This window comes from Salvelinus namaycush, chromosome 15, assembly GCF_016432855.1.
Source record: "Salvelinus namaycush isolate Seneca chromosome 15, SaNama_1.0, whole genome shotgun sequence".
NCBI classification, from domain to species: Eukaryota; Metazoa; Chordata; class Actinopteri; order Salmoniformes; family Salmonidae; genus Salvelinus; species Salvelinus namaycush.
This window is the reverse complement of record NC_052321.1, coordinates 21,030,470-21,054,905: the sequence shown is the minus strand read 5'-3', so window position 1 is coordinate 21,054,905 and position 24,436 is coordinate 21,030,470. Positions and strand designations below refer to the sequence as shown.

The following is a 24,436-nucleotide window of genomic DNA, read 5'->3' as shown; positions in this document are numbered from 1 at the left end:
TACTCTACCCTACTCTACCCTACCCTACCCTACTCTACCCTACACTACCCTACTCTACTCTACCCTACTCTACCCTACTCTACTCTACTCTACCCTACTCTACCCTACTCTACCCTACTCTACTCTACTCTACTCTACTCTACTCTACCCTACTCTACTCTACCCTACTCTACCCTACTCTACCCTACTCTACTCTACTCTACTCTACTCTACTCTACTCTACCCTACTCTACCCTACTCTACTCTACCCTACCCTACCCTACCCTACTCTACTCTACTCTACTCTACCCTACTCTACTCTACCTTACTCTACTCTAGCCTACTCTACTCTACCCTACCCTCCTCTACTCTACCCTACTCTACCCTACCCTACTCTACCCTACTCTACTCTACCCTACCCTACTCTACTCTACCCTACCCTACACTACCCTACTCTACCCTACTCTACTCTACTCTACCCTACCCTACCCTACTCTACTCTACCCTACTCTACTCTAGCCTACTCTACTCTACCCTACCCTCCTCTACTCTACCCTACCCTACTCTACTCTACTCTACCCTACTCTACACTACACCACCCTACCCTACCCTCCTCTACTCTACTCTACTCTACCCTACTCTACCCTACCCTCCTCTACTCTACTCTACTCTACTCTACTCTACTCTACTCTACTCTACTCTACTCTACTCTACTCTACTCTACTCTACTCTACTCTACCCTACTCTACTCTACTCTACCCTACTCTACTCTACTCTAGCCTACTCTACTCTACCCTACCCTCCTCTACTCTACCCTACCCTACTCTACTCTACTCTACCCTACTCTACACTACACCACCCTACCCTACCCTCCTCTACTCTACTCTACTCTACTCTACCCTACTCTACCCTACCCTCCTCTACTCTACTCTACTCTACTCTACTCTACTCTGACATTGGTGCATCATGAATCCCCCTGCCCAACCTTTGAGTGAAACATACAGTATGAGTGCATATGAATGTCTAGTGTATAAAGAGCAATCTTTACATAGCATATACACTGAGTGAACAAAACATTAAGAACACCTTCCTAATATTGAGTTGCACCCCCTTTTGCCCTCAGAACAGCCTCAATTGGTCTGGGCATGGACTCTACAAAGTGTGGAAAGCGTTCCACAGGGATGCTGGCCCATATTGACTCCAATGCTTCCCACAGTTGTTGGATGTCCTTTGGGTAGTGGACCATTCTTGATACACACAAGAAACTGTTGAGCATGAAAAACCCAGCAGCGTTACAATTCTTGACACAAACCGGTGCGCCTGGCACCTACTACCATACTCCGTTCAAAAGCACTTAAATATTTTGTCTTGCACATTCACCCTCTGAATGGCACACATACACAATCTATTTCTTAATTGTCTCAAGGATTAAAAATTATTATTTTTAACCTGTCTCCTCCCCTTCATCTACACTGATTGAAGTGACATCAATAAGGGATCATAGTTTCACCTGGATTATCCTGGTCAGTCTATGTCGTGGAAAGAGCAGGTGTTCTTAATGTTTTGTACACTCTGTGTATATAAGTAGTTAATGGGGGTATCAGTCTTTGTCATTGTAGCCATTTCACTACGTCTTGTCTCTGTAATAGGCACACACAGAGCCATAGACTTAGCTGTTCTCAAGCCGAAGCACAGTCCTGGATAATGGAGAAAGGTCCTCTTCCATGGATTCTTCTCAAAAGGAATGAAGGCAAAATATTGTTTTTAAATGAATAAGACATTGTTTAAGAAAGAAATGAACTTCCCAATGAAATACCATTGCATTCTCTCAGCATTGCTGACTAGATATCTAATGGTTTTGTGCAACACATCATTTTTGGATTTCTTAAATTAATTATTTAAAAAGTTTTCTTGGTAAAAATGAATAAGATCTTGAAGACTACTTCTTAGTGATGGGCATGAGTAATCGAGTACTAGAGTACTGAAACGGACGTCAAAGCTCGATCTTTAACCAGATTTTTTTTTAAATCAAACACTCTAAAACTATTTGGTGGAATGTGCTTTGTGGCTGCCCGAACAGACAAGTTACATTTTGTCTTGAAGACAAGGTTAATTCGCTTCGACTCTAGTGTTCCATTTGTACATGTGCATTTGCAGGGCACAACAAAAAACAAACCAAGCCAAGAATCACACCGTTCTTCTCCATCAATTCCCTTTCCCCTCCTTGTCTCATTCACTTAAATGCATTGCGACCGCTCCCTCCACACACGCATGCTGAGTGTGCACACAAGCTCCCATTAGGCCTACAGAAATAAATGTAAATAAAAACATGTCTAACTGATGGGATACAGAAGCTACATTCCTTGCCAAATGACGACAGTTTTATCACAAATTCAAAAGGGACTAGTTAATTGAAGTAGGAAAATATGTGTTCCAACAACCAGCTGCAGTTTTGGAATAATTGCATCCCGCCTATTTTCCGCTTAAGCTTTGCGAACTGCTAGTGCCATTTACAATTGGTTAGCCTAGACTATAACCCCCTAAACATAGACAGGTTCCACACTGACAATATGCAAAAGCATTAGTTTGAGCCCTGTTTCAAACTTTTATTTAACTTTTATTTAACTAGGAAAGTCAGTTAAGAACAAATTCTTATTTACAATGATGGCCTACCCCGGCCAAACCCGGACGACACTGGGCCAATTGTGCACCACCCTATGGAACTCCCAATCACAGCCCGATGTGATTCAGCCTGGATTCCAACGTGGGACTGTAGTGATGCCTCCTGCATTGAGATGCAGTGCCTTAGGCCGCTGCACCACTCGGGAGCCCCCTGGGAGAATAACTCAAGAGTGATCATCTGCTATCCCCTCCAAAATGGCACTGGAGGGACTAGCAGCTGCTTTACAGGCTCCTGACCAATTTTGCTATTTAGTGTTTTTTTGTGCTTATCGTAACTGATTTTGTACATAATGTTTCCGCCATCGTTTCCTATGACCGAAAAGAGCTTCTGGACATCAGAACAGCTATCACTAACCTCAATATGGATAAGGACTTCAAAGAGTTGGAGGTGAAGGACATGTTGATTATCACGGATGAGGCCCAAATCCAAGACACTCGGAAAAGGAGGCGCTATAGAGGCCGGCATGCGGGATACCTGACAAGACTACATTGGAGAATGGATAAACTGCCCCTGCCCTCTGTTCTGTTGGCTAACTTGCAATCACTGGAGAATAAACTGGACGAGTTCTATTCGAGACTATCCTATCAACGTGATCTGAAGAATTGTAGTATCCTATGTTTCCCCAAGTCATGGCTGAACAAGGACATGGAAAATGTAAATCTAGCTGTTTTGTCTATACATCGGCTGGACAGAACAGCAGGATCGGAGAAACTCAGGGGAGGGGGTGTTTGTACCTTTGTTAAGTTCTTTATGATAGGGGGCAGCATTTTCACTTTTGGATGAATTGCGTGCCCATAGTGAACTGCCTCCTACTCTGTCCCAGATGCTAATATATGCATATTATTATTACTATTGGATATAAAACACTATGAAGTTTCTAAAACTGTTTGAATGATGTCTGTGAGTATAACAGAACTCATATGGCAGGCAAAAACCTGAGAAAAAATCCAAACAGGAAGTGAGAATTCTGAGACTGGTCAATGTTCAACTCATCGCCGATTCAATTCCCTGTAAGATAAGGATCTGTTTGCACTTCCTACGCCTTCCACTAGATGTCAACAGTCTGTAGAACGTGGAATGAAGCCTCTAGTGTGATGTGGGGCCGGATGGGAGGTGTTTCAGTCATTGGTCTGGCAGAATGCCAGTTCCTGGTCATGCGCTTTCCTCATGATATCGCCTTGCATTCCATAACTTCTACAGACATGAAGGAATGTTCCGGTTGGAACGTTATTGGATATATATGATAACAACATCCTGAAGATTGATTCTCTACTTAGTTTGACCAGTTTATTCGACCTGTTATATAAGTTTTCGTCCGAGTTTGCCTGCATCTGCGCGAGCGTTTGGACATGTGCACTAAACATGCTAGCAAAAGTAGCTACTTTGTCACGCCCTGACCATAGAGATCCTTTTTATGTCTCTATTTTGGTTGGTCAGGGCGTGAGTTTGGGTGGGCATTCTATGTCTGGTGTTCTATGTTGTCTATTTCTTTGTGTTTGGCCGTGTGTGGTTCTCAATCAGAGGCAGCTATCTATCGTTGTCTCTGATTGAGAACCATATTTAAGTAGCCTGTTTTCCCACTTTGAGTTGTGGGTGATTATTTTCTGTTTAGTGTTTTTCGTCACCTTTCAGAACTGTTCGTTTGTCGTTTTGTTAGAGTGTTCATATTTATTAAAATAACGTATTATGAATACTTACCACGCTGCACCTTGGTCCTCTTCTCCTTCTCCCGACGACAATCGTGACATACTTAGACATAAGTAATGGACATTATCGAACAAAACAACGATTTATTGTGGAACTAGGATTCCTGGGAGTGCATTCTGATGAAGATGATCAAAGGTAAGTGAATATTGATGTAATTTTTCTGTGGCTATGTACTGAGCTAACATAATTGTTTGGTGTGCTTTCCCCGTAAATCCTTTTTGAAATCAGACATGTTGGCTGGATTCACAACATGTGTAGCTTTAATTTGGTCTTTCATGTGTGATTTCATGAAAGATAGATTTTTATAGTAATATATTTGAATTTGGCTCGCTACATTTTTTCTGGCTTTTGGCCAAGTGGGACGCTACCGTCCCACATATCCCAGAGAAGTTAACTTCTCTAGGATAGGGGGCAGCATTTTCACGTTTGGATGAAAAGCATACCCAAATTCAACTGCCAGCTACACATCCCCAGAAGATAGGATATGCATATTATTAGTAGATTTGGATAGAAAACACTCTGAAGTTTCTAAAACTGTTTGAATCATGTCTGTGAGTATAACAAAACTTATTTAGCAGGCGAAACCCCAAAGGACAAACCATTCAGATTCTTTTTTTTTTTTAGGTCACTCTCTTTTCAATGTGTTTTCATTGGGAATACAGATTTCTAATTGACCTTGTTGCAGTTCCTACCGCTTCCACTGGATGTCAACAGTCTTTAGAAATTGGTTGAGGTTTTTTCCTTTGTGTAATGAAGAAGTACGGCCATCTTGAACGAGGGTCACTGGAAGTGTCCTGTTAGTTAGAGGCGCGAGACCAGAAAGCTAGCTACAGTTTGTTTTAATCCTGTATTGAACACAGATCATCCTGTCTTCAATTTTATCGATTATTTACGTTAAAAAATACCTAAAGTTGTATTACAAAAGTAGTTTGAAATTTTTTGGCAAAGTTTACAGGTGACTTTTGAGATATTTTGTAGTCACGTTTCACAAGTTGGAACCGGTATTTTTCTGGATCAAACGCGCCAAATAAATGGACATTTTGGATATATATCGACGGAATTAATCGAACAAAAGGACCATTTGTGATGTTTATGGGACATATTGGAGTGCCAACAACAGAAGCTCGTCAAAGGTAAGGCATGAATTATAATTTTATTTCTGCCTATTTGTGTCGCGCCTGCAGGGTTGAAATATGCTTCTCTCTCTTTGTTTACTATGGTGCTAACTCAGATAATAGCATCGTTTGCTTTCGCCAAAAAGCCTATTTGAATTCTGACATGTTGGCTGGATTCACAACCAGTGTAGCTTTAATTTGGTATCTTTCATGTGTGATTTAATGAAAGTTTGATTTTTATAGTAATTTATTTTGAATTTGGCGCTCTGCATTTTTACTGGCTTTTGGCCAAGTGGGACGTTAGCGTCCCACATATCCCAGAGAAGTTAACAACAGCTGGTGTGCAATTTCTAATATTAAGGAAGTCTCGAAGATCTGCTCGCTTGAGTAAGAATACCTCATGATAAGCTGTAGACCATAATATTTACCAATCGCCATTTTTTGTAGCTGTCTATTTACCACCACAAAACAGTGCTGGCACTAAGACCGCACTCAGCGAACTGTATAGGGCCATAAGCAAACAAGAAAATGCTCATCCAGAGGCGGTGCTCCTAGTGACCGATGATTATAATGCAGGAAAACTGAAATCTGTTTTACCTCATTTCTACCAGCATTTCACCTGCGCAACTATAGGCAAATAAACTTTACATCACCTCTACTCCACACACAGAGAAGCATACAAAGCTCTCAATCGCCCTCTGTTTTTTCAAATCTGACCATAATTCTATACTCGTGATTCCTGCTCACAAGTAAAAACTCAAACAGGAAGTACCAGTGACGCGCTCAACACGGAAGTGGTCCGATGAAGCAGATGCTAAGCTACAGTACTGTTTTGCTAGCACAGACTGGAATATATTCTGAGATTCATCCCATGGCACTGAGGAATGTACCACATCAGTCACAGGCTTCATTAATAAGTGCATCAACGACGTCGTACCCACAGTGACCTTATGTACATATCCCAACCAGAAGCCATGGATTACAGGCAAGATTCGCACTGAGCTAAAGGCTAGAGCTTCCACTTTCAAGGAGTGGGACACTATTTATTTATTTTACCTTTACTTAATTAGGCAAGTCAGTTATTAAGAACAAATTCTTATTTACAATGATGGCCTACACCGGCCAAACCCAGACAATGCTGGGACAATTGTGCGCCGCCCTATGGGACTCCCAATCATGGCCAGATGTGATACAACCTGGATTCGAACCAGGGTGTCTGTAGTGACACCTCTAGCACTGAGATGCAGTGCCTTAGATGGCTGCACCACTCCAGATGCTTGAAACAAATCCCACTATGCCCTCCAATGAACCATCAAACAGGCAAAGCTTCAATACAGGACCAAGATCAAATACTACTACACTGGCTCTGATGCTCATCGGATGTGGCAGGGCTTGCAAACTATCATAGACTACAAAGGGACACTCAGCCGTGAGCTGTCCAGTGACGCAAGCCTACCAGATGAGATAAATACCTTCTATGCTCACTTCGAGGAAAGCAAAACTTAACCATGCATGAGAGCACCCGCTGTTCCGTATGACTGTGTGATCACGGTCTCCGTAGCCGATGTGAGTAAGACTTTTGAACAGGTTAACAGGCTGTTATCTGGCAAATGTCTTCACTGACATTTTCAACCTCTCCCTGACCCAGTCTGTAATACCTACATGTTTCAAGCAGACCACTATAGTCCCTGTGTTCAAGACCACCAAGGTAACCTGTCTAAATGACTATTGCCCCGTAGAATTCACATCTGTAGCCATGAAATGTTTTGAAAGGCTGGCCATGGCCCACACCATCCGCCAAGACACCCTGGACCCATTCCAATTCGCATACCGCCCCAACTGTTCCACAGATGACTCAATCTCTTTTGCACTCCACACTGCCCTTTCCCACCTGGACAAATGGAACACCTACAGTGCTGTGAAAAAGTATTTGCCCCCTGTCTTATTTTCTCAACTTTTTCTTATTTTTGACAATGAATGCTATTAGATCTTCAACAAAAACCTAATATTGGATACAAGGAACCTGAGTGAACAAATAACACAACAATTACACACTGTGAAAAAGTAATTGCCCCCTTACACTCAATAACTGGTTATGCCACCTTTAGCTGCAATGACTCCAACCAAACGCTTCCTGTCATTGTTGATCAATCTCTCACATTGCATTTTGGCCCACTCTTCCATGCAGAACTGCTTTAACTGTGCAATATTTGTGTGTTTTCCAACATGAACTGCTCGTTTCAAGTCCTGCCACAACATCTTAATTGGGATTAGGTCTGGACTTTGACAAGGCCATTCCAAAACTTCAAATGTGTTGCTTTTTAGCCATTTTCATGTAGACTTGATTGTGTGTTTTGGATCATTGTCTTGGTACATGACCCAGCTGTGCTTCAGCTTCAGCTCACAGACGGATGGCCTGACATTCTTCTGTAGAATTCTCTGATACAGAGCAGAATTCATGGTTCCTTCTATTCATGCAAGTTGTCCAGGTTCTAAGGCAACAAAGCATTCCCAAACCATCACACTACCATCACCACACTTGACCATTGGTATAAGGCTCTTACTGTGGAATGCAGTGTTTGATTTTCGCCATGGTGGTGGAGTTGCCATACCAGGCTGAGATGCAGCCCGACAGTATACCCTTGATGGTGCTCCTATAGAACACCGTGAGGGCCCTCGGGGACAGAATTAGCTAACTTGTAATTTTATTTTATTGTGTTACTATTTCCTTTCTTATTTGCTAATTATTATAATTGTTTTCTTATTTTTTAACTCTGCATTGTTGGGAAAGGGCTCATAAGCATTTCACAGTCAAGTCTACAACTGTTGTTGTATTCGGTGCATGTGACAAATGTGATCACTGTTCCAGGCACTTCACACTGGTAACCTGTGGTGAATTCAATTGATTGGCCATGATTTGGAAAGGGACACACCTGTCTATATAAGGTTCCACAGTTGACAGTGCATGTCAGAGCAAAAACCAAGCCATGATGTTGAAGGAATTGTCAGTAGAGCTCCGAGACAGGATTGAGTCGAGGCAGAGATCTGTGTAAGGTTACCAAAAGATTTCTGCAGCATTGAAGGTCCCCAAGAATACAGTGGCCTCCATCGTTCTTAAATGGAAGAAGTTGAGGTGAGGTCAGGGAGGTGACCAAGAACCCAATGGTCACTCTGACAGAGCTCCAGAGTTCCTCTGTGGAGATGGGATAACCTTCCAGAAAGACAACCATATCTGCAGCAATCCACCAACCAGGCCTTTATGTTAGAGTGGCCAGATGGAATCCACTCCTCAGTAAAAGACACATGACAGCCCGCCTGGAGTTTTACAAAAGGCACCTAAAGCACTATCAGACCATGATGAACAAGTTTCTCTGGTCTGACTAAACCAAGATTGAACTCTTTGACCTGAATGCCAAGCATCACGTCTGGAAGAATCCTGGCACCATCCCTACGGTGAAGCATGGTTTTTCAACGGCAGGGACTGGGAGACTAGTCAGGATCGAGGGAAAGATGAACGGAGCAAAGTACAGAGAGATCCTTGATAAAAACCTGCTCCAGAGCACACAGGACCTCAGATTGGGTGTAGGTTCACCTTCCAACAGGACAATGACCCTAAGCACACAGCCAAGACAACGCAGGAGTGGCTTTGGAACAACTTTCTGAATGTCCTTGAGTGGCCCAGCCAGAGCCCGGACTTGAACCCGATCTAACATCTCTGGGGAGACCTGAAAATAGCTGTGCAACAACGCTGCGCATCCAACCTGACAGAGCTTGAGAGCATCTGCAGAGCAGAATGGGAGAAACTCCCCAAATACAGGTGTGCTAAGCTTATAGCGTCATTCCCAAGAAGACTCAAGGCTGTAATCACTGACAAAGGTGCTTCAACAAAGTACTAAGTAAAGGGTCTGAATACTGAATACTAACGTAATATTAAAGTTTTTTATTTTTAATACACTTGCAAAAATGTCTAAAAACCTGTTTTTGCTTTGCCATTACTGTGTTCTAAAAATAGATTTTATTTTCAGTCGAGTACTCGAACAGTCAAAAAAATGTCCAATGCCCATCCCCACATACTTCTCGAGTGTGGACTGAATGTATATTTTCCTATTGAGAAGAAAGTGTCCCTACATGCAAAGAGTTCGAAGGTTCGAAGGAAGAGTTCCAAGGAAGAGTTCCAAGGTTCGTCGCTTTATTTTACTTTTCAGTTCGGTGCTCAGCACTATGTGAAATGAATAGTTTTTTTAAGCACCCCAGGGGCAACAGAGAGGAGTTTTCAAGAACCTTGGCACTGTAGTTCATTTGATGTCTTCCAAATGTCATGCAGGCTGATATTTAGTTTTGTAAGGCTGTGCAGAAAGCTCTTTTCATTTAGAGACTTGCATTCTCTGAGGTGCGTTTAGCACAATGCAGCGGGGTGAAGGGCAGGGAAGAGGGGAGCACTGCATTCATCTGTTCTCAGGAGGGTCAACTGAACAAGAGAATTAACAGAACAGAACTGCCTGCAGGAAATGAACCAGCTTCAGAACAGTCACTCTCTCTTTGTCTCGCTGTCTTTCTGTCTCTCTCTCTGTCCATCCCTCTCATTCGGTCAGTCGGTCTCGCTTGATCTCTCTCTCTCTCTCTCTGTTACTCTCTTCAAAGAACAACAACATCACAAACACACAGGTTCTGGCATTGGATTAGTTCTGTTGCAGTTTGAGCCATTTCCTAAAACACTCATCTGGAGCGCCTTGGCCAACTGGCATAACATTACTAGAGATAAAATGCTTGACTGATTTTGATAGCTTTAAAGTGAGCAGAGCTCTGGCATCTCTCCTAACCTTCTGTTATTACTTAGATTATTAAAACGCCACAACAAATTAGTTTGTTGTAGTATAGACACTGATATGAACACTGCTGTTAGAAGTCTGTCAAACTGAAGACTATAAAAGAGTAAAGTTAAATCTCAACCCTTTTAGACTGTTCACTACTGGTTGCTGTGGGATACCTTGTTGGTCTATCCAGGTCTTACCTGAGGGTGGCATGTTGTAGGGCGGACCCTGTGGTGTGCCCATGCCTGAGTTGTTGCCTGGTGACTGGTTGTAGGGGGCTCCAGATCCTGCTGTTCCCATCAGGTTCATGCCAGGGCCTGGGTAGCTGCCCTGTCTGGGACACACAGAGACAAGGGTCTGGTTAGAGAGGAAAGACCGGGCCTGGATACTTGGTGTGGAGAGAAATTAGTTGGCTTTTGACAGAGTAGTAGAAAAGACTCCATAAAATATTAGACTTTCTGCATCTATTACAAGCCTGTAAGGCCATGCCAGTCAGAGGATAAGCTTAAACTTGTTGGTACTGTATAAACCATCATCCTGAAAATGTAGAGGCACATTTCCTTGAAAAAAAGACAGAATCTCTCTTTAAAAGCAAGTGTGTGATCAAGAGCAGGATAGAAAGCTGTTTCATCCTCCCATCCTTCCTCTACTCCCTTGCAAATCCCTCACCCCTTCTCTTCTCATCCATCCTCTCCTCTCTCTCTCTCCTCTCCACCCAAAGTAATAATTTAACTAATTAAGGTGTGCTTCTGGAGAGGATCATGTTATTTGTTGCCATGGCAACGGCTGAAATCAATCCTGTGCTTTCTCCTTGACGCGTCGCATCACGGAGTGTTGGGAGGACATCAGAGGGCTTATCAGAAACCTGCTGAACCACAACCAACAGCAGATGGACGCCCATGGACACCGTCCACCACCGCTCCATACCCTGTACCCTGTACCAGGCTAGCTCTGTAGCAACCGTGTACCAACTCAAAAGACAGTGCACCAGGACGTATAGCAGTTGGACAAACTCTACTTCCTGCTGGTGCAAATAATCTCCTGAATAATGAGAGAAAGGAGAGAGGTAGGAGCACAGAACATCCCCTCATCTGTGGTGGATCATTTCCTTGACAGTAGAGAAGACAAAGGGTATTTAAGGGACATGGGTTGACAGTAGTAGTAGTAGTAGTAGTAGTGGGGACAGCTTTGTGTTAAAATACCACACGGACATAAGGTCATAGTAAAACCCCTGCCTTTCTGTTGAATATGGAGACCTGATGGTTGAAACATTGTCTTAATAAAATAAGATATTTTTGTTAGTGTAAATCTAAACACTGTGATCATGTGGACAATTAGAAAAAAACCTCCTAATCTGGATTTGTGTCAGTCAGTCAAAAGAACTGAACTTCCCCAAGCAGGGCAGGACAACAATGGCACAATGTATTGGATGTGAGACAGAGACAGTGACTAACCCGGCAGAGGGAGGGCTGGGTTTGGTAAACCTCTCAGTAATCTAATCTCACAGATGCAATTAGTCCTAGGGCATGTGTGATGATACATACTGTATGTAATCCCTCTATGGGTCTGTAATCACAAGGAAAACCATGGCTCACAGACAACAACATACACTCACATCAATCACATCCTGCCTGTTATGGACCGTTTCTTGGCAGCACTTTGTTTTACGGGACTTTAATGGGATTTGCCTGATATTTACAAGGAAATTATGTGGCATCATTGGGTATTTTCGTTTACTTACTTCAAAGAATGCAACCCAATTTGTAGCTAACATGTTACCACATGGTGCATAGTGTTGATAGTTTTAATAAATCCAGAAGAAACAAATAAGTAATTGATAGGTTATCATTGTGTCATTACCATTACCATGGCGTGTCTGAGTAGATATTTTCTGTTCCGGAAAGTGCTATTTCTCTATACTGCATCTAAATCCTACATCGGCCCTTACAGAAAAACACCAGCCCCAGCTCTCATGTGGATACTGTAATAAAAGCATCAACAACAAAGTGGAGGTTGACTGTGGCGCTCATCCATTATTACTAAATCATGTCATAAAAAAGGCCATTAGGAAACACTTGATGGAGGGAACGCAGGCCGTTTAATCACACTTAATGTATGCATGTGCTGCTATCAAAAAAGGCGCAGCGCATTTATCTTGCTCTCGGGCACCTTTGCTGAGGGAAAACACCCTGTTGCTGCAGAGAATGATGGGAAAGCAGAGAGGGAGGGAGGTAGAGAGGTAGAGAGGGATTGAGAGAGAGAGAGATAAAAGAGAGAAGAACACCAAGAGGGAGAGAAAACAGCAAGAGAGTGAGAGAGCAGAGAGAGGAAAAGAGAGAAGAACACCAAGAGGGAGAGAAAACAGCAAGAGAGTGAGAGAGCAGAGAGAGGAAACGAGAGAAGAACACCAAGAGGGAGAGAAAACAGCAAGAGAGTGAGAGAGCAGAGAGAGGAAAAGAGAGAAGAACACCAAGAGGGAGAGAAAACAGCAAGAGAGTGAGAGAGCAGAGAGAGGAAACGAGAGAAGAACACCAAGAGGGAGAGAAAACAGCAAGAGAGTGAGAGAGCAGAGAGAGGAAAAGAGAGAAGAACACCAAGAGGGAGAGAAAACAGCAAGAGAGTGAGAGAGCAGAGAGAGGAAACGAGAGAAGAACACCAAGAGGGAGAGAAAACAGCAAGAGAGTGAGAGAGCAGAGAGAGGAAAAGAGAGAAGAACACCAAGAGGGAGAGAAAACAGCAAGAGAGTGAGAGAGCAGAGAGAGGAAACGAGAGAAGAACACCAAGAGGGAGAGAAAACAGCAAGAGAGTGAGAGAGCAGAGAGAGGAAAAGAGAGAAGAACACCAAGAGGGAGAGAAAACAGCAAGAGAGTGAGAGAGCAGAGAGAGGAAAAGAGAGAAGAACACCAAGAGGGAGAGAAAACAGCAAGAGAGTGAGAGAGCAGAGAGAGGAAAAGAGAGAAGAACACCAAGAGGGAGAGAAAACAGCAAGAGAGTGAGAGAGCAGAGAGAGGAAAAGAGAGAAGAACACCAAGAGGGAGAGAAAACAGCAAGAGAGTGAGAGAGCAGAGAGAGGAAAAGACAGTAAAAACAGAGTACTGTAAGAGTGTCCCTGGTGAGACAGTAAGGGGGGGGGGGGGGTTCCAGCTCACAGCGCAAGCTGTACTGTAGCATCCAGTAGTCATTGTAGCGTGAGCTAGGGGACGGTTGAGGGGAAACTGAGCTCCTCTCACAGAGAAGAATCAAACCCAGCAGCTCTCTCTCTCTCTCTCTCTCTCTCTCTCTCTCTCTCTCTCTCTCTCTCTCTCTCTCTCTCTCTCTCTCTCTCAGCTTGTTGTGCAGTGTTGCTGAAGCCAGGGAGAACACAGTGATAAACAGCCCAGCTGTTATGTTTATCTGCTTCTCAGAAAGTTCCTGCTGAGTTGACACTGCTTTCAAGTGAATCTGTGAGGCAGCAAGTTGTACCATGAAGTCAGGAAAAACTCCTGTCCCTATCCATAAAATGTGGATTTAGTTGAAGCCAAGAAATAAAAAAGACAGAAAGCACTAGGTCATTACTACCAGCGCAAAACATTATGAATAATGCTCTCATGAGGCATTAGACAAATTTAGAGCCACTTGAAATAATCTGAGAAAAATAATATGTGCTTTCAATCAGATAAACAAATTAGTAATCACTGTTCTATTTAAATGAGTAGCCCTGCAGTCAGTCCCAGCCCTAGTCCTGTTTCCCTGTCTGTCTGTCTCTCTTTCTCCCCTCGTCCTCCTGCATGGAGCTCTGCTCCCTGTCCTTAGTATTCTGCCCACATGTGTGAAGGACATCCGAGGAGGCCTGTCTCTGAGCACGCTCGGGGAGATAGAAAGAGAGGGCCGTTGCCAAGGGCTGCCATGGTTACCAGGTGCGAGACAGCCAGCTGCAGTCACACAGACAGATCCAGACCAGCACTAGTGTCAGTGTCAAAGTCCCCTTCCTGGCTGTCCACTGTACACACTCACTGCTACAAAAGTGAGTGAATGTAGTGTGGCAGGAACAAAAGAGGGGTACTGCCACCTCCACCATCCAGCCCCTATTAATACCCAGCCACACCACTCTCTAACACCCCTGCCTGGTGAGAGGGAGAGAGAGAAAGAAAGGGAGGGTGAGAGAAAAAGAGAGAGAAAAAAGAGAGAGAGAGACTGTGGTGAGAGAGAGAGAAAGAGGGGGGGGGGGGGGTTGCCTGGTGTAGTCAGTGGGAGGGTATGAACAATATGAATTATATATGGGCACAATCTGCTCTCAAGGCAGCTCCCTCTCAGCTTTCAGCTCTCAGCTGTCAGCCCTCAGCTGTCAGCCCTCAGCTCTCAGCCCTCAGCTCTCAGCCCTCAGCTCTCAGCCCTCAGCTCTCAGCCCTCAGCCCCAGTTTCATTCCAAGCAGCCAGCTCAGCTAGTGTCTGCATGTCTGACTGCCTGACTAAACCCAAACATAATCTAAAATAAAACAGCGAATTAAGGGACAGCCTTAACATATTAAATACTGAGAAAAGCCCCCCCTTACATCAAACAGCTCCGACGGAGAGAGAGAACCCATTTATTAAAGCCTAGCTGGTGCTGATGCCAAGGCTGCCTGTGAGCCACAACGCTGGGGGCAGCAGAAACGCATTCTTCGCATTCAAGCAGCTCTTATTTATTTAGTAAATTTACTTGCTAAGGAGGTCAGAAATGAATTATTTGGCAAGGATTTACCCTGAAGTGCTCTTTTCTCGCTCTCTCTCTCTCTTTGCCCCTTTTCCATTTCCTTTGATTTAGTTTTTTTGAAGCTTGCTTTCTCTAAGTGCTTATTTTCTACAAGCAGTGTTACTGTAGCTCCAGGAACAGCTACCAAAGTAATTTAAAAAACAATTTCTGTCTTCAGCAGACATAGCCAGGACAACACCTAGCTTCCTAATGTTATTCTTCTGTTCTCCAAACCCCAACACCTTCCTTCACTCAAGACTGTACTCATTTTGTCCATCTACAAGCCATGCAATAGTATTATCTCAATGTAAAACCTCCCCGTAAGATAACCCAGCTCCTTGGGTACACTTACAAGACAAGAGCAAGTTGACACAGTCATTAAGACATGTGGTTTAAGCTGTGTGGTCCAAGCTGTGTGGTTCCGTGTGGCTCAGGTGGTAGCGCATGACCCTTGCAATGCTAGGGTTGTGGGTTCAATTCCCACTGAGGACCAGTACCCAACAACAACAAAAAGTATGAAAATGTATGCACTCACTACTGGAAAGGAGTGTCAGCTAAATGATTAAAATGTAAAACACAAACATATTATTGTTCTAAGTATCAGACCATGCATGGGTGATACAAACATAATGTATAATTCAAGGCCCTTAAGAGAGCCTCTCTGAGGACTGGGGAAAAACACCATCACACTCATCACCATCCAGCCATCGGATATCATAGTGGCCTTGCTCTGCTCATTTGGCATTCTGCGTAATGAATCTGGAATAGTCAATCCCAAAGACATGGTTCAGGTTGTTTGGTGTGCGTTTCTCCAGATGACAGACGATCTCCAGACAGTGAGGAGATGAAATTTCCCCTTAATCTTCAGATTATTTCCTTTCGTGGATTGTGTGGGTGGTGTGGTGAGGCCGTGCCAAAGGCATGCCAGACACATGAGGAGTGGTCTGAGGGCTGCTTGTTTTCACACAGACCACAACAGGTTGAAATGTTTCACCATGCTGCTCTCAGATCAGAATCAGGACTATATAAGAGTAAACACTAAACCCAGTGTTTCAGATTAATTTCCCCTTAATCTTCCTCAGCTGTTCAGGACAAAACACAACAAGGGTTGAGAAAGAGAGAAAAACAAAAGGGGACGTGGGGGGAGGGTCCACAATTCTCCTAAAACCGTCCCCCTCCCTTCCTTTCTCCTTTCTCCATGGCAACACCACACACGTGCAGCCGCAGAGCGAGGGGCTGTCAGCTCTCTGCCTCTTCAAAGTCAGCTGGAGGACCAGTAGAGCTGCCCTTTAACACACACACACACACACACACACACACACACACACACACACACACACACACACACACACACACACACACACACACACACACACACACACACACACACACACACACACACACACACACACACACACACACACACACACACACTCCTCCCCTCTGTGTTTCAATCAGACAGCACTAATTGCATTCCCAGCCACCCTCAGATCATCTCTACATCTGGGGACAGACTGAGAGACACACAGAGAGTCTGCATACAGTACCATCTATGGAGGGGGATCTAGTATTCACAGCATGGTTCACTGACACTGCATTCTCCCTGTCCCAAAAAAACTGCTTCTGAAGATGAAAATCAGCACGCTAAGCGTCTAATTAGTATGTATTCTCTATGATGGAAACTAGGACAGAAACTGGAAGAGCCAATTCTGAGGGTCTAGATGAAAGGGTGATGAGAGAAAGAGCGCGAGGGAGAGAGGGAAAGGATGGAGAGAGGGAGGTGTAGAGAGAGGATGGCGAGACAGACAGGTAGAGCTGGGAGAGAGACAGGGTAACAGTGCTGAAAGAGGACAAATACAATGCCTCCTTCTCAAATCAAATCACATTTTATTGGTCACATACACATGGTTAGCAGATGTTAATGCGAGTGTAGTGAAATGCTTGTGCTTCAAGTTCCGACCGTGCAGTAATATCTAACAAGTAATCTAACAGTTTCACAACAACTACCTTATACACACTCTCCCTCACTCTCCTGCCTCACCCCCTCTCTCCCTGTGGGCCTATGTCTGGGTGTTTGGTGGAATGAGAGTGGAGACTGACAGGCTGTGTGATTTGCCCCAGCAGTATGCATCATGTTGTGCCACTTCTTATTGACAGTGAAGATGTCTGTTAATGGCTCCTTCAGCATTTACATAGTCTGTCAGCAGCGCTCCGGATCTGCACCATTAATCACACAGTGTCAACCAACGCAGACACACACAGGATTCTCCAAATGTCAACAGGCTCCATGATGCATCACCATCGACCACGGTGGGCGCTCTCTCCACAGAGAAGCAAATGTTAGCAGATCCAACATGGAGGAGGATTTGTTTATCATTATTAACACACATGGGGGATAAAGATGATTCTCATTTCACTGTCAAAAGGAAGCCCCCATAAGAACATATAAAGTGGCAACTATTTTTATGTTTGTTTGTGATATTACATATGAGCGATGTCGACATTAATTTGAAACTGGAAGCTTCCTGCCATCCAGGACCTCTATACCAGCCGGTGTCAGAGGAAGGCCCTAAAAATTGCCGCCCTAGTCATAGACTGTTCTCTCTGCTACTGCATGGCAAGCTGTACCGGAGCGCCAAGTCTAGGTCCAAAAGGCTTCTTACAGTTTTTTCCAACTGCTTACATACGAAATCTTTTCATGTCACATGATTTTTTAAACCTCTCACTCAAAGTGCAAAACTACACACCAAATATCCAAAACCATAAGCTATTTCTCAGCCTTTGACTGGTCAAAGGTCAGATTACCTGTTTTGAACAATGGATGCCAACAATGGACAGAGAGCAAGAGGAGTAGGAGGGAGAGGAAGAGGAAGAAGAGGACGAGGGCAAAGAAGAGAAGGAAGGAGAGACATCTCTGATGAGATTAGGGCAACACTTGTTGATCATGCGATCAACCACGGTTTGACCCTGAGAGAGGCTGGACTAAGAGTCCAGCCCAACTTGAGTCGATTTACAGTGGCGTCCATAATTCGAACCTTCAGAAATGAGAACAGGTATGCAACTATCTAATGACTATTTTAGCATTACAGTAATGTACTGTAAAATACATATGACTGCATAGTATTGCATAAACATTTGTAACTCTAAGCCATCCATTTACTGCACTGCATTGAATGAATGAGGTTGGTTATCATGTTGTACTACATTTTTTTGTACATTGTTTACAGTTCCTATGCTGAACACATACTGTGTTTGAATTCTGTACAGAGTGGAAAGGCAAAGACATCATGGAGGACGAGGACGCTTGTTTACAGATGTACAAGAGACTGCAATTATAAATATGGTTTTGGCCAACAATGCAATTAGGATTCGAGAGATAAGAGAGCATATCTTGAATAATGACACCATATTTAACAACATCAATGCTGTAAGCCTGTCGACCATACAACGCATCCTCCAACGGCACCGAGTGACGATGAAACAACTTTACAAGGTGCCATTTGAGAGAAACTCTGACAGAGTCTAGAATATGCGACATGACTTTGTAGAGGTATGTATGCAACACTACTTCCAGTACTTCAGACATACCATATTTACTCATCTGTATATCCTTATGTCTGCTACAGAGAGTATTGGAGCTGGATGCCCATGTAATTCGCCATGCATTTATTTATGTGGATGAGGTTGGCTTCAACCTCACCAAAACCAGGCGCTGTGGAAGAAATGTAGTAGGACAGAGGGCAATTACCAATGTCCCTGGACAGCGTGGGGGTAATATAACTATGTGTGCTGCCATCACTCAAAACGGGGTCCTCCATCACAATGCCACACCGGCCATATGCTCACTTTTCTGGATGCAATTTACACAATGCTTGTCCCTGATCCAGATCAGGAGCCTGCTAGATTTGTGGTTTTATGGGACAATGTTAGTTTTCACTGGGCTGTTCTGGTCCAAACTGGTTTGCCACCCATCCACAATTTGTAGTTTTGTACCTACCCCCATATTCACCTTTTCTAAATCCCATAGAGGAATTCTTCTCAGCCTGGCGCTGGAAAGTGTATGATCGCCAACCCTATGCCCGCATGCCGCTTCTCCAGGCAATGGAGGACGCATATGGGGACATAGAGGTTGCCTCTGTCCAAGGTTGGATACGCCATGCTAGGAGATACTTCCCTCGATGTTTGGCAAGAGAAAACGCATCTTGTGATGTGGACGAAGTATTGTGGCCAGACCCAGGCCGGAGAAGAGATGAAGCGTAGCTTAGCACTGGTGACTGCCAGTGCAGTCCTACCAATTCCAATTCCTGGAGTGCCCCCCCGGGACCCCACACACACAATTGTGTTCTTTACTGTATTCTAAAGAATATACTTTTGGTTTACATATATTTATGGTTTTGTTGTATGCTACTGTATACAACAGTAATGTTTGGCCTAATAAATATTTTCTGTTTCTACATTGCATTGGTGTTTACAGTGTACTTGTTACCTCTCTCAGCAGATTACTTTCACTGTAGAATATTGTATTGAAATGTAGATATAAGCTTATGAGAGACCAAAGAGCTTTAGATTTAGAACAACAGTGTTTACATGGTATATCCAAAATTGTACTATTATGAAAGCAGTGTTTGCCATTTGATGCAAATGCTTCATTCTGACATGTGTTTATGGCATTTTGAATGCAGTGTTACATTTTGAAGGAGATGTGAGGCATTTTGCATTTTGTGTGTGCAGTTTTGGGAATTGTGTGTAGAGTTTTGAAAAAAGGAGACAGTTTTGAAAACGTGTGTAAGCAGTTGGAAACAACTGTAACAGCTTCTACCCCCGAGCCATAAAACTGCTCAACAGCTAATCAAATGGCTACCCGGACTATTTACATTGACCCCTCCCTTTTTTTACACTGCTGCTACTAGCTGTTTATTATCTGTTATCTATGCATAGTCACTTTACCCCTACCTACATGTACATGTTACCTCAATTACCTCGACTAACCTGTACCCCCACACATTGATTCGGTACCGGTACCCCTTGTATATAGCCTTGTTACTGTTATTTTATTGTTGCTCTTTTGTTTTTTACTTTAGTTTATTTAGTAAATATTTTTCTTGACTGCATTGTTGGTTAAGGGCTTGTAAGTAAGCATTTCACAGTAAGGTTTACACCTGCTGTATACGGCGCATGTGACAAATAACATTTGATTTGATTTGGTGTCTAGTCCTGTGTCTAATGCTGTAATATCACACCACTAGATGAAGGGAGCACTGTGGGGGTGGTCTCTCAACAAGATAAACTGTGTCAAGAGATGTCAAGAGAGTTGACACCGCCAGATTTGCTTGAAACACCAGATTTCCAGGTGTCACGCCCTGATCTGTTTCACCTGTCCTTGTGCTTGTCTCCACCCCCTCCAGGTGTCACTTATTTTCCCCGGTGTATTTATCCCTGTGTTTCCTGGTTCTCTGTGCCATTTTGTCTTGTATGTTCAAGTCAACCAGTGTGTTTTTCCCGTGCGCCTGCTTTTTCTATTCTCTTTTTTCTAGTCCTCCCGGTTTTGACCCTTGCCTGTTTCTGGACTCTGTACCTGCCTGCCTGACCTCAAGCCTGCCTTCCACACTGTACTTCCTGGACTCAGAACTGGTTTTGACCTTTTGCCTGTCCACAACCATTCTCTTGCCTACCCTTTTGGAATATAATAAATATCAAAGAATCAAACCATCTGCCTCCCGTGTCTGCATCTGTGTCTGGCCTTGTGCCCTTATAGGAGTCCAGAGAGCCATGAAAATTGTACTAGATGCTATAATTAGAAACATAAAGCTAAACACAGGTTAGCAGTAAAATCTTTAAATTTTAGCCAGTGATGCTAGCATTGGCCAGATTAGTTTTGTAACGCCCAACGCAGGAGATGAGAAGCAGGTACAGGGAGTGAACCATTTAATATAGACGGACATGCAACGGAACAAGAACAGCGTCTGGACTTAGACACAACAAACAATACTACTACAGGGAACAACACAGAGGAGCAGACATATATGCAGGGACAGTCAACAAAGTGAGGGAGTCCAGGTGAGTCCAATGAGCGCAGCTGCGCGTAATGAAGGCAACAGGTGCATATAATGACGGATAGCCTGGCGCCCTCGAGTGCCAGGGAGGGGGAGCGGGGGCAGGCGTGACAGTTTAGGTGACAGGTGGGTGCAATAACACCCATAATGAGCCTGGACGAAAGAGCACCTTTTCAGACTGAACAGTAACAGGTTAGAGGCTTGGAGATGATGCTTGGTTGTCCTAGTTGTGGTGCTGAGAATGAGGGGTGCTGTAGTTGGGGTGTGGAGGTTGGAGAGGAGGAGGAGGAGTGGATGTAGTGGGGAGAGGGGGCAAGGGACTGGGTCCAGGAAAGGTGTGATTCACTGAGGACCTAACATAGGGATGTCTACTGTACAGGGAAACAACAGTTGGATGGAAAGTGCCAACAAACAGAATTATTACTGTGCCTCACTTTTTACTTGCACACAGACAAATACAGAAACACACACACACACACACCACAAATTCACACAGGCACACCTTCCCTTATCCATGTTTTAAACATCCTCCTGTGTTTGTCTTCCAATCCTCTTTTTCTCCCAAAACCCTTGACAGGTGTCAACAGTGTTCCAAATTACTGACTAAAAACTCACTCAGTTCTATTAACGATATTCTAAAAACTCACTTAGTTCTATTAATGATATTCTAAAAACTCACTCAGTTCTATTAATGATGTTCTAAAAACTCACTTAGTTCTATTAATGATATTCTAAAAACTCACTCAGTTCTATTAATGATGTTCTAAAAACTCACTCAGTTCTATTAATGATGTTCTAAAAACTCACTCAGTTCTATTAATGATATTCTAAAAACTCACTCAGTTCTATTAATGATATTCTAAAAACTCACTCAGTTCTATTAATGATATTCTAAAAACTCACTTAGTTCTATTAATGATATTCTAAAAACTCACTCAGTTCTATTAATGATGTTCTAAAAACTCACTTAGTTCTATTAATGATGTTCTAAAAACTCACTCAGTTCTATTAATGATATTCTAAAAACTCACTCAGTTCTATTAATGATATTCTAAAAACTCACTCAGTTCTATTAATGATATTCTAAAAACTCACTTAGTTCTATTAATGATATTCTAAAAACTCACTCAGTTCTATTAATGATATTCTAAAAACTCACTTAGTTCTATTAATGATATTCTAAAAACTCACTCAGTTCTATTAATGATATTCTAAAAACTCACTTAGTTCTATTAATGATATTCTAAAAACTCACTCAGTTCTATTAATGATATTCTAAAAACTCACTCAGTTCTATTAATGATATTCTAAAAACTCACTCAGTTCTATTAATGATATTCTAAAAACCCACTCAGTTCTATTAATGATATTCTAAAAACTCACTTAGTTCTATTAATGATGTTCTAAAAACTCACTCAGTTCTATTAATGATATTCTAAAACCCCACTTAGTTCTATTAATGCTATTCTAAAAACTCACTTAGTTCTATTAATGATATTCTAAAAACTCACTCAGTTCTATTAATGATATTCTAAAAACTCACTTAGTTCTATTAATGATGTTCTAAAAACTCACTCAGTTCTATTAATGATGTTCTGTACAAAGATAGAGATCAACATCCACAAGACCACTTCAGCAGAAACATTGCTGATCAGTCTCCACCCGTCCCCCAACAAGCATTGCTTCATTAAACAAAGCCCCGAGCTGCTCAGTATGACCACTTCCCTTCTTCCTACTAGCTGATTGGTTGACAGAGAATCTACCCTTTCAAAAGTAGCGTCCATGTTTTTTACGCACGCTCCCCTGACAGGGTTCACCCAGAGTTTACTGCCCACAAACAATCCCACTGCTCCTCTCCTCTCCTCTCCTCTCCTCTCCTCTCCTCTCCTCTCCTCTCCTCTCCTCTCCTCTCCTCTCCTCTCCTCTCCTCTCCTCTCCTCTCCTCTCCTCTCCTCTCCTCTCCTCTCCTCTCCTCTCCTCTCCTCTCCTCTCCTCACAACTCTGCTCTGCTCTGAGAAGCACTTACACATTAAATGCTCAAACACACTAGATAATAATCCCCATTACATTGTTTGATATGTGTCAAGGTTGTTCATAATGCTGCTTTTAATCTTGTTGTCCAAGTGTTTTTTGAGTTTCCTAAGTAGCTTGGTGTTGTGTTGTACATGTGAAGGGCACGTTATGATCACTTTAAATCGTGTGAAGTGTTTTCCAAGGTAACATAGTGCATCTTTGTTCATTGGTACAACTGTCTTTCCCATGTCTTCTACTGCCACTCAGCCTTTAACCCAGCATTTCATTGTAGGAGACTATGCATCGTTTCAACAGAGAGATTGTGCTCCTCAAACAACGCTCCTCACACAACGCTCCTCAAACCACGCTCCTCAAACAACGCTCCTCACACAACACTCCTCACACAACGCTCCTCACACAACGCTCCTCAAACAACGCTCCTCAAACAACGCTCCTCAAACAACGCTCCTCACACAACGCTCCTCAAACAACGCTCCTCAAACAACGCTCCTCAAACAACGCTCCTCACACAACGCTCCTCACACAACGCTCCTCACACAACGCTCCTCAAACAACGCTCCTCACACAACGCTCCTCAAACAACGCTCCTCAAACAACGCTCCTCAAACAACGCTCCTCACACAACGCTCCTCACACAACGCTCCTCACACAACGCTCCTCAAACAACGCTCCTCACACAACGCTCCTCAAACAACGCTCCTCAAACAACGCTCCACACACAACGCTCCTCAAACAACGCTCCTCAAACAACGCTCCACACACAACGCTCCTCACACAACGCTCCTCAAACAACGCTCCTCAAACAACGCTCCTCACACAGCGCTCCTCACACAACGCTCCTCACACAACGCTCCTCAAACAACGTTCCTCAAACAACGCTCCTCACACAACGCTCCTCACACAACGCTCCTCAAACAACGCTCCTCAAACAACGCTCCTCACACAACGCTCCTCAAACAACGCTCCTCAAACAACGCTCTTCAAACAACGCTCCTCAAACAACGCTCCTCAAACAACGCTCCTCAAACAACGCTCCTCACACAACGCTCCTCACACAACGCTCCTCACACAACGCTCCTCAAACAACGCTCCTCAAACCACGCTCCTCAAACCACGCTCCTCAAACAACGCTCCTCACACAACGCTCCTCACACAACGCTCCTCAAACAACGCTCCTCACACAACGCTCCTCACACAACGCTCCTCACACAACGCTCCTCAAACAACGTTCCTCAAACAACGTTCCTCAAACAACGCTCCTCACACAACGCTCCTCACACAACGCTCCTCAAACAACGTTCCTCAAACAACGCTCCTCACACAACGCTCCTCACACAACGCTC

At 43.5% G+C, this 24,436-nt stretch overlaps 1 protein-coding gene across 1 annotated transcript in view; it reads right to left on the bottom strand.

Annotated features, from left to right (window-relative positions):
- LOC120059984 (AT-rich interactive domain-containing protein 1B-like) overlaps positions 1-24,436 on the bottom strand; it is a 98,312-nt gene that overhangs the window by 29,997 nt on the left and 43,879 nt on the right. The window contains exon 7 of the mRNA XM_039009061.1: positions 10,496-10,629. Coding sequence (XP_038864989.1) covers positions 10,496-10,629 — 134 coding nt within the window. The remainder of the gene's footprint in view (positions 1-10,495; positions 10,630-24,436) is intronic.